General features: G+C 48.7%; 1 protein-coding gene across 2 annotated transcripts; it reads left to right on the top strand.

Annotated features, from left to right (window-relative positions):
- Window positions 1-239: 239 nt before the first annotated feature.
- Window positions 240-10,392, top strand: LOC308125761 (clavesin-1-like; the record flags this gene model as incomplete). Of its 2 annotated transcripts, none has more annotated exons than XM_080489737.1 (7): window positions 240-341; window positions 1,826-1,996; window positions 3,894-4,012; window positions 5,420-5,594; window positions 6,398-6,508; window positions 6,627-6,856; window positions 10,314-10,392. In XM_080489737.1, the coding sequence occupies 7 exons, from the start codon at window positions 240-242 to the stop codon at window positions 10,390-10,392; spliced, it is 987 nt and encodes a 328-aa protein (XP_080345863.1). The 2 variants fall into 2 exon arrangements, with proteins under 2 accessions (XP_080345863.1, XP_080345864.1); XM_080489738.1 differs by having other exon boundaries at window positions 243-341; window positions 6,627-6,816; window positions 10,314-10,345.
- Between the last annotated feature and the right edge of the window lie 236 nt (window positions 10,393-10,628).

Here is a 10,628-nt window from a genome sequence, read left to right on the forward strand (position 1 = left end):
ACGATGTAGAAGAAGACGAGGGCCAATGATTGTCACGTCTTGAGCCGCAACCGTGGGACGAAGAAGAGTCGCCACCGCGGTGGATTGTAGGACAAGACGACCACGATTGTTCTGTCTCTAAAGATCCCATACAGCAAACACGATTGTTGATACACGGACCAAGACTTTAATCCAGAGGAAGCAGGCGTCCATCTTGGACGGAGGTGAGCGGCGTTCGGTCCGGGGATCAAACCGACTCCATGATGACTCACCTGCACGCCGGCCTGAGCTCGGAGACGACGGAGAAGGCTCGGCTGGAGCTCAACGAAAACCCCGACACTCTTCATCAGGACATCCAGCAGGTAGTCTTCACCTTCATCACACCTCACCTTTACTTTGACACGGCGATCAGACCCCCCTGATGATGTCATTATCCTGCCAGCTCATTTCTTTCTTCTTTTTGAATGAAAACATAAACACACAGAGAACAAAGAGTTCTAAACATTCCCAACGGGAGAACACAGACGTTCTAGTGGACAGACCACCAAGGTGGATCGTTGTTACGGGGACTGTCAAAATAAAAGTACCAAGTCCAGGAGAACATGGACTGGGAGTCATGACACTCTGGAGGAACCTTTGTTCTGATGGTCTCTACTGAGCATGTGCAGAACTACTAGTTACTGCGGCCGTGGTGTGAATGAGCGGTAGCAGCGTCTCAGAGAAGTTGTTTCACCGTCACATAGAGACGGAGTGTTTTCAAAAAGTTACGGATTCTCCGTTTCCACCGGGACAGAGCGTTTTTGAAAAGCTGCATTTTCAGCATTTCCACCAAAATGGAGAATTTTGGAAAGATTGTCTTTTCCCTCATTTCCATGGAGTCAGAGCGTTTTCAAAAAGTTGCATTTTTTGCATTTCCACAGAGACTGAGTCGGCGCGTTTTTGAAAAAGTTGCAATTTCCTTGTTTGCACAGAGACAGAGCATTTTCAAAAAGTTGCATTTTAGAAAAGTCACATTTTCTCCATTTCAATGGCATCAGAGTGTTTTCAAAAAGTTCTGTTCGTTTTCCAGAAGTTGCGCTTTTCCTCAGTTTCCACTGAGACGTTGATGGAGTATTTTCTACCGTGAGTTCTACCTCGGAGCCGTCTTCAAAAAGTTGTACTTTCAGTGGCCCTGAGCACCGTTGTGGTGTAGACGTGTAAACGTGTAGACGTGTAAAGGTGTAAAGGTGTAGACGTGTAAACGTGTAGATGTGTAAAGGTGTAAAGGTGTAAACGTGTAGACGTGTAGATGTGTAGACGTGTAAACGTGTAGACGTGTAAACGTGTAGATGTGTAAACGTGTAGACGTGTAAACGTGTAGATGTGTAAAGGTGTAAAGGTGTAGACGTGTAAACGTGTAGATGTGTAAAGGTGTAAAGGTGTAAACGTGTAGACGTGTAGATGTGTAGACGTGTAAACGTGTAGACGTGTAAAGGTGTAAAGGTGTAGACGTGTAAACGTGTAGACGTGTAGATGTGTAGATGTGTAGACGTGTAAACGTGTAGACGTGTAAAGGTGTAAAGGTGTAAACCCAAAACGCTCCGAAGGTTTAACGTTTTCACCTGAAGAATCTTTCCGTCAACGGGACCTGAAGAAAAGCTGTTGACCAACGTTCTGGTTCCTCGACGTCCCAGTGAAGACAAACACTCAGCGGACATTTCCCAGAAAAACTGGAGAAAACATGTTTGTCCGTGTTCATCCGAGGTTTTATTTGCCAGTAAACACCTGAAGGTTCTGTTCTCCAGAACAGAATGTTTTCAAGGATGTGTCTGATTGTCTGAACGTTTCCCTGATGTGCCGTCTGAAGGTTCGGGACATGATCGTGACACGGCCGGACATCGGGTTCCTCCGAACGGACGACGACTTCATCCTCCGCTTCCTCAGAGCCAGGAAGTTCGACCAGGTGGAGACCTTCAGACTGCTGGCGCAGTACTTCCAGTTCAGGCAGCAGAACCTCGACATGTTCCAGAGCTTCAAGGTCGGTTGAACTAGAAAGACTGGAACGCTCCAATGAGTCCCCCCGATGGTTAGACGAGACTCTACTGTAGGACAGTATTCAGGGTTGGACGTTTGGAGTCACCTTCTCCAGTCTCCATTGACAGTTTGTCCAACCTTGAACTTCTCAGCTCTTACTTTGAAATGGAGGCGGAGCCTCGATTGAACGTCATCAGAAGTTTGAGATGTTCTTCCACTGATTGGACTTCCGCTTTAACCACGTTCCGACTCTGCAGAGCTCTTTATAGTCTAAAGCCCTGGTGTCAAACGTAGAACCTGTGGGTCAGAACCGTCCCGCAAGAGGCTCAAATCTCCCCAAACCACCAAGCAAACAACAAAGACTTCAAAGTAAAGCTGATTCTTTTTTAAACCACTTCAGCATTAGCAGACACGAGGAACCACTGAGACCTGTTTCACATCCTGTAGGGAAGATCAAATAGTGCTGACTCATTGAAATTTCAGCGCCTGTCCGGAAAATGTGACCGTAACTCCTGACTGCTGAGTCATCATGCTAAAGAAGTTAGCCTTGAAGCTAACAGTTTCTCTAAAATGACTCGGCGGCTTTGAGGACTAAGCCGTGTGAAGCTAATGCTAGCTTTAGAGCTTCCTCCTGTGCACAGCAGTGGGATGTGACGTCACAACGTCACCAGAACCACCGACAGGAGCAGCAGAACCTTTGATTCACTCCAAGGGGAGCAGATGTGAAGAGATGAGGGCCTCCAACACTAAGCCCTGTGGTACTCCACGGTGACACGGCAAAGTCAGACTAAAAACTCGTGATTCCAACAGTGAAGTAGTATTTCCTCTGCATGAAGTAGTACTCCTGACACTCAGCAGTTCTCCAGCTGGTGGAGCTTCAGGGGGAGAACTTCAGGCCCGGCAGGTCCTGCTGGTTCCGGAGTGGTAACCCCCCCCCCGATAGAATCTGTATCCCCTGCTGCGGCGCGCACGTTCATTCAGAAGTTCAATGATCAATATTACAAAATATGGATTGTGACAATGCCGTCACGCTCCTGTGTTTCGGTTTAACTGGTTCCCTTGTTAACTGGTGACTTCTGCCACCAGCTGTTAGCAGCAGCTGAAGTTAAAATAAGACAAACAAACATTTTGATCCTTTAAACTTTAATAGAAATGCAGTTCAATGACGTTCACCAGGACAGCTACGGGTTTCTAACATCTGCTGTGACCAGGGATGCTCTAGGAAGCCGCTCACCAGTTAACAGGGAAACCCGTTAATCTGAAACACCGGTGGTATCCGCCAGCAGCTCGTAGCAGGACGCGGCGTCTCGCTCCTCTGGATCCTCTGGATCTTCTGGATGCTCTGGATCTTCTGGATCCACTGATCTTCTGGATCCTCTGGATCTTCTGGATCCTCTGGACCCTCTGGATCTTCTGGATCCTCTGGACCCTCTGGATCCGCTGGATCCTCTGGATCTTCTGGATGCTCTGGATCCTCCGGATCCACTGATCTTCTGGATCCTCTGGATCTTCTGGATCCGCTGGATCCTCTGGATCTTCTGGACCCTCTGGATCCTCTGGATCCTCTGGTCGCCACCAGACAAAGAGGCTGATGTCTGTATTCCTGAGCGTTATTGTTGTGATCGGGTTTAAAAAAAGGCGAGATGAACAAGTCGCTCTCCTGACTCATCTGGGTGGTCACGCCCCGGCCAATCACAGCCTGCCGTCTGCTGACGTCACATTGTCTCCTCGCCTCAGCTCGCCTGGAACCTTGGTCGAGGAGGTACCATGAAAGTACCTGGTATCAGGTACTAACATGCAATGGAAAAGCCTGAAAGAGGCGAGGCGAGCAGAGTACATGCTCGTGGAAAGACCCCTGTTGTTTCTGCTGTGGACTGAAAAATCTTGCGTTGCGCCACCAGGTGGACGACCCCGGGATAAAGCGAGCTCTGATGGACGGTTTCCCCGGCGTCCTGGAGACGCCCGACCAGCACGGCCGGAAGATCCTCATTCTGTTCGCCTCGAACTGGGACCAGAGCAGGTACAACTCACTTTCTCTCTTCCAGCGTCGTCGTAACTTCACCAAACCTCCAACTCAACTCATCGGATAAAAACACGACTCACCTTGATCTGTTTTTGATTTCAGGACTCGTTTTAAAGCAGCTTCACACGTCCTGAACTATTTGATCAGTAGATGTGTGAACGTGTGACGTATGTTTTGATTTCAGAGTTTGGGCACAGGTCTTGTTTACTTGGCCTAATATTTGCGTTTCCATTTCAGAAAAGTTTTGCGTTTTCAAGGCAACGGCAGAAACCCTGAAAACGATGTAGTTACTATCCTGGGCCATGAGGTGGCGCTGTTAGTTGTTTTTATAATGAAACTAAACAGACACAGAACAATGAGCTCTAAACATGAAACACTGGGAGAACAAAGATCTTCTAGTGGACAGACCACCAAGTTAGATTGTTATTACAGTGACTGTCAAAATAAAAGTACCAAGTTAGATTGTTATTACAGTGACTGTCAAAATAAAAGTAACAAGTTAGATTGTTATTACAGTCTGTCAAAATAAAAGTACCAAGTTAGATTGTTATTACAGTGACCGTCAAAATAAAAGTACCAAGTTAGATTGTTATTACAGTGACCGTCAAAATAAAAGTACCAAGTTAGATTGTTATTACAGTGACCGTCAAAATAAAAGTACCAAGTTAGATTGTTATTACAGTGACCTTCAAAATAAAAGTACCAAGTTAGATTGTTATTACAGTGACCGTCAAAATAAAAGTACCAAGTTAGATTGTTATTACAGTGACCGTCAAAATAAAAGTACCAAGTTAGATTGTTATTACAGTGACCGTCAAAATAAAAGTACCAAGTTAGATTGTTATTACAGTGACCGTCAAAATAAAAGTACCAAGTTAGATTGTTATTACAGTGACCGTCAAAATAAAAGTACCAAGTTAGATTGTTATTACAGTGACTGTCAATGAGAATCTGGACGGGGAGTCGTGACACTCTGGAGGAAACGTTGTTCTGATGGTCTCTACTGAGCATGTGCAGAACTACTAGTTACTACGGCCAGAGTCATAGTCAGCTGCCATTAAACCTGACACACACACACACACACACACACGCACGCACACACACACACACACACACACACACACACACACACACACACACACACACACACACACACACACACACACACACACACACACACACACACACACACACACACACACACACACACACACACACACACACACAAACACACACACACAGTACTGACTCAGGGTCTCTGGTATCGTTAGACACCCTGATCACACTCTGATCACACTCTGATTTCACTCTGATTTCACTCTCCTCCTCTCTCTTCTTCCCCTGCGTCTCCTCCTCTCACCTCCTCTCCCCTGCGTCTCCTCGCTCCTCCTCTCTCCTCCTCAGGAACTCCTTCACGGACATCCTGCGGGCCATCCTGCTCTCCCTGGAGGTGCTGATAGAGAATCCAGACCTGCAGATTAATGGATTCATCCTGATCATCGACTGGAGCAACTTCTCCTTCAAACAGGCCTCAAAGCTCACGCCCAACATCCTGAAGCTGGCCATCGAAGGACTGCAGGTCTCTGCTCCTCCTCCTCACCTCCTCCTCATTACCTCACCTCCTCCTCATTACCTCACCTCCTCACGCCCAACATCCTGAAGCTGGCCATCGAAGGACTGCAGGTCTCTGCTCCTCCTCCTCACCTCCTCCTCATTACCTCACCTCCTCACGCCCAACATCCTGAAGCTGGCCATCGAAGGACTGCAGGTCTCTGCTCCTCCTCCTCCTCACCTCCTCCTCATTACCTCACCTCCTCCTCATTACCTCACCTCCTCCTCATTACCTCACCTCCTCACGCCCAACATCCTGAAGCTGGCCATCGAAGGACTGCAGGTCTCTGCTCCTCCTCCTCACCTCCTCCTCATTACCTCACCTCCTCACGCCCAACATCCTGAAGCTGGCCATCGATGGACTGCAGGTCTCTGCTCCTCCTCCTCCTCACCTCCTCCTCATTACCTCACCTCCTCCTCATTACCTCACCTCCTCACGCCCAACATCCTGAAGCTGGCCATCGAAGGACTGCAGGTCTCTGCTCCTCCTCCTCCTCACCTCCTCCTCATTACCTCACCTCCTCCTCATTACCTCACCTCCTCACGCCCAACATCCTGAAGCTGGCCATCGAAGGACTGCAGGTCTCTGCACCTCCTCCTCACCTCCTCATTACCTCACCTCCTCACCCCCATCATTCTCAAACGGCCATCGGAGGACTGCAGGTCTCTGCTCCTTTTCACCTGTTATGCTCAGTTCTTCTCCTCCTTCTCTCCTCCTGCTGCCCCTCCCCCTCTGACCTCCTCCTGCTCCGCCCTCTGCTCCGCCCTCAGGACAGTTTCCCAGCTCGGTTTGGAGGGATCCACTTTGTGAACCAGCCCTGGTACATTCACGCCATGTACACCATCATCAAGCCGTTCCTCAAAGACAAGACCAGGAAACGGGTCAGTACGCCTCCTCCTTCTCGTTGGCCCCTCCCCCTTATCTCGGGCCCCTCCTCCTTCTCTTTGGCTCCTCCCATCTCCCCCTAACATCTCTCCACCTTTTCCTCCTCATCCTCAGATCTTCCTCCATGGGAACAACCTGAACTCTCTGCACCAGCTCATCCAGCCGGAGTGTCTTCCCTCGGAGTTCGGGGGGACGCTGCCGCCCTACGACATGGGGATCTGGGCTCGGACGCTGCTCGGCCCCGACTACAACGACGAGACGGAGTACACCCTGACCTACGACGCTCTGCACGTCCGCAACAACTGTGGAGGAGGAGGAGGAGGAGACAAGGACATGATGAAGAGGTGAGGGAGACTCCTCTCCGTTTCCAATTTCATCTCCTCTCCTTGTTTCCTTCCTGGTTCCTCATCTCCTCTCCTTGTTTCCTTCCTGATTCCTCATTTTGTTCCCTTGTTTCCTTCCTGGTTCCTCATCTCCTCTCCTTGTTTCCTTCCTGTTTCCTCATCTCCTCTCCTTGTTTCCTTCCTGGTTCCTCATCTCCTCTCCTTGTTTCCTTCCTGGTTCCTCATCTCCTCTCCTTGTTTCCTTCCTGATTCCTCATTTTGTTCCCTTGTTTCCTTCCTGGTTCCTCATCTCCTCTCATTGTTTCCTTCCTGGTTCCTCATCTCCTCTCCTTGTTTCCTTCCTGTTTCCTCATCTCCTCTCCTTGTTTCCTTCCTGGTTCCTCATCTCCTCTCCTTGTTTCCTTCCTGGTTCCTCATCTCCTCTCCTTATTTCCTTCCTGATTCCTCATTTTGTTCCCTTGATTCCTTCCTGGTTCCTCATCTCCTCTCCTTGTTTCCTTCCTGTTTCCTCATCTCCTCTCCTTGTTTCCTTCCTGGTTCCTCATCTCCTCTCCTTGTTTCCTTCCTGATTCCTCATTTTGTTCCCTTGTTTCCTTCATGGTTCCTCATCTCTTCTCCTTGTTTCCTTCATGGTTCCTCATCTCCTCTCCTTGTTTTCTTCCTGGTTCCTCATTTTGTTCCCTTGTTTCCTTCATGGTTCCTCATCTCCTCTCCTTGTTTCCTTCCTGGTTCCTCATTTTGTTCCCTTGTTTCCTTCATGGTTCCTCATCTCCTCTCCTTGTTTCCTTCCTGGTTCCTCACTTTGTTCCCTTGTTTCCTTCATGGTTCCTCATCTCCTCTCCTTGTTTCCTTCCTGATTCCTCATTTTGTTCCCTTCCTGTTTCCTCATCTCCTCTCCTTGTTTCCTTCCTGGTTCCTCATCTCTTCTCCTTGTTTCCTTCCTGGTTCCTCATCTCTTCTCCTAGTTTCCTTCCTGGTTCCTCATCTCCTCTCCTTGTTTCCTTCCTGGTTCCTCATCTCTTCTCCTTGTTTCCTTCATGGTTCCTCATCTCTTCTCCTTGTTTCCTTCCTGGTTCCTCATCTCTTCTCCTTGTTTCCTTCATGGTTCCTCATCTCCTCTCCTTGTTTTCTTCCTGGTTCCTCATTTTGTTCCCTTGTTTCCTTCATGGTTCCTCATCTCCTCTCCTTGTTTCCTTCCTGGTTCCTCATTTTGTTCCCTTGTTTCCTTCATGGTTCCTCATCTCCTCTCCTTGTTTCCTTCCTGGTTCCTCACTTTGTTCCCTTGTTTCCTTCATGGTTCCTCATCTCCTCTCCTTGTTTCCTTCCTGATTCCTCATTTTGTTCCCTTCCTGTTTCCTCATCTCCTCTCCTTGTTTCCTTCCTGGTTCCTCATCTCTTCTCCTTGTTTCCTTCCTGGTTCCTCATCTCTTCTCCTAGTTTCCTTCCTGGTTCCTCATCTCCTCTCCTTGTTTCCTTCCTGGTTCCTCATCTCTTCTCCTTGTTTCCTTCATGGTTCCTCATCTCTTCTCCTTGTTTCCTTCCTGGTTCCTCATCTCTTCTCCTTGTTTCCTTCATGGTTCCTCATCTCCTCTCCTTGTTTTCTTCCTGGTTCCTCATTTTGTTCCCTTGTTTCCTTCATGGTTCCTCATCTCCTCTCCTTGTTTCCTTCCTGGTTCCTCATTTTGTTCCCTTGTTTCCTTCATGGTTCCTCATCTCCTCTCCTTGTTTCCTTCCTGGTTCCTCACTTTGTTCCCTTGTTTCCTTCATGGTTCCTCATCTCCTCTCCTTGTTTCCTTCCTGATTCCTCATTTTGTTCCCTTCCTGTTTCCTCATCTCCTCTCCTTGTTTCCTTCCTGGTTCCTCATCTCTTCTCCTTGTTTCCTTCCTGGTTCCTCATCTCTTCTCCTAGTTTCCTTCCTGGTTCCTCATCTCTTCTCCTTGTTTCCTTCCTGTTTCCTCATCTCCTCTCCTTGTTTCCTTCCTGTTTCCTCATCTCCTCTCCTTGTTTCCTTCCTGGTTCCTCATCTCTTCTCCTTGTTTCCTTCATGGTTCCTCATCTCCTCTCCTTGTTTCCTTCCTGGTTCCTCACTTTGTTTCCTTGTTTCCTTCATGGTTCCTCATCTCCTCTCCTTGTTTCCTTCCTGGTTCCTCACTTTGTTTCCTTGTTTCCTTCATGGTTCCTCATCTCTTCTCCGTTTCCTTCCTGGTTCCTCACTTTGTTTCCTTGTTTCCTTCCTGGTTCCTCATCTCTTCTCCTTGTTTCCTTCATGGTTCCTCATCTCCTCTCCTTGTTTCCTTCCTGGTTCCTCACTTTGTTTCCTTGATGTTTCCTCATCTCCTCTCCTCTTGTTACCTCAGTATCCTTCTCTCACTTCCTGGTTCCTGACTGCTTCTAGTTCTTTGCCTCATTTCTTCTTCATTTCCTTTCCTCATGTCGTCCTTCTTCTCTCCTTCCACTTCTCCATCTTTTCTTTCCACATTCTTTCCTCTTCCTGAAGCTAAATGTAATAATAATCTGTAAAATGTAATAAATTCTATTGATTTGATCTCAGACGGCCGTTTGTGTCCATCAGGGAGCAATGAAACTGAAAATCCTCTTGAACCAGAATCTCACTCCTTAAGCGGTTCAGAAGAAAAAACTTTCTCAGGAGTCACAAGCAGGTCGCCGGCCGGTCGCCGGCCGGTCGCGGGCAGGTCGCCGGCAGGTCGCCGGCAGGTCGCCGGCCGGTCGCCGGCCGGTCGCGGGCCGGTCGCGGGCAGGTCGCCGGCAGGTCGCCGGCCGGTCGCCGGCCGGTCGCGGGCAGGTCGCCGGCAGGTCGCCGGCAGGTCGCCGGCAGGTCGCCGGCCGGTCGCGGGCCGGTCGCGGGCAGGTCGCCGGCAGGTCGCCGGCAGGTCGCCGGCCGGTCGCCGGCTGGTCACCAGTCTCCCTTAACACGTCTTTAAATCAATTCTTAAAATATATTAGGAAAGAAAATCAAACATGGAGCTCATTCTGACCCGTTTCCATCCCACACCTTCCTCTGGTCGGGATGTTAGGCTCGTGTTGATTGGCTGCAGGAACTGCCAGTCATGGTGATAGCATAGTGATAGCATAGCGATAGCATAGCATAGCAATAGCATAGCGATAGCATAGCGGTACTTTGCTCACACGAAAAATAAAACAAAGAAACGATGTTAGTCGCGAGTGGTTGGCCGCTAGAGACTAAAGTTACCAGAGGTGTGTTTAACCTCCAAGTTCTGTTTCAAGGTGCGCCCCCTTGTGGGCGATTCTGGTTTGAACAAAGAGCCCAAACAACAAAACTCCAGATATTCAAGAAACAATCACCAATATATTTGTTTTAACAAGGAAACATGGGATTTCTAAGAGATGTTTCCTTTATGTCATGTAGCCTGTTAGCATTAGCATTAGCACCATCCCAGTGTTTTGCTTCCTGTTGTTAACGTTGTTTGTCTTCAGGTCTCAGTCGGCGGTGGAACCGGGAACTCTGAGACAGACGGACCGAGAGACCAGCACGCCGCTGCTAGCTCTGGACTGAACGCTAATGCTAACGCTAACACACACACACACACACACACACACACACACACACACACACACACACACACACACACACACACTGAGCATCTCTCCTCACTTGGACGTCTCCAGGATGGACGTTTTTTTCTTTGAACTTCACGACGAGTTGGACACTAGAACTTTAGCGAACACAGTGGAGAACGTAGCAGAACGGATCAGAATGTCGTTATTCAGTGAAACCGCCACGACGAGGAA

Source organism: Lipophrys pholis, assembly GCF_963383615.2.
Source record: "Lipophrys pholis genome assembly, chromosome: 20".
Classification (NCBI taxonomy): Eukaryota; Metazoa; Chordata; class Actinopteri; order Blenniiformes; family Blenniidae; genus Lipophrys; species Lipophrys pholis.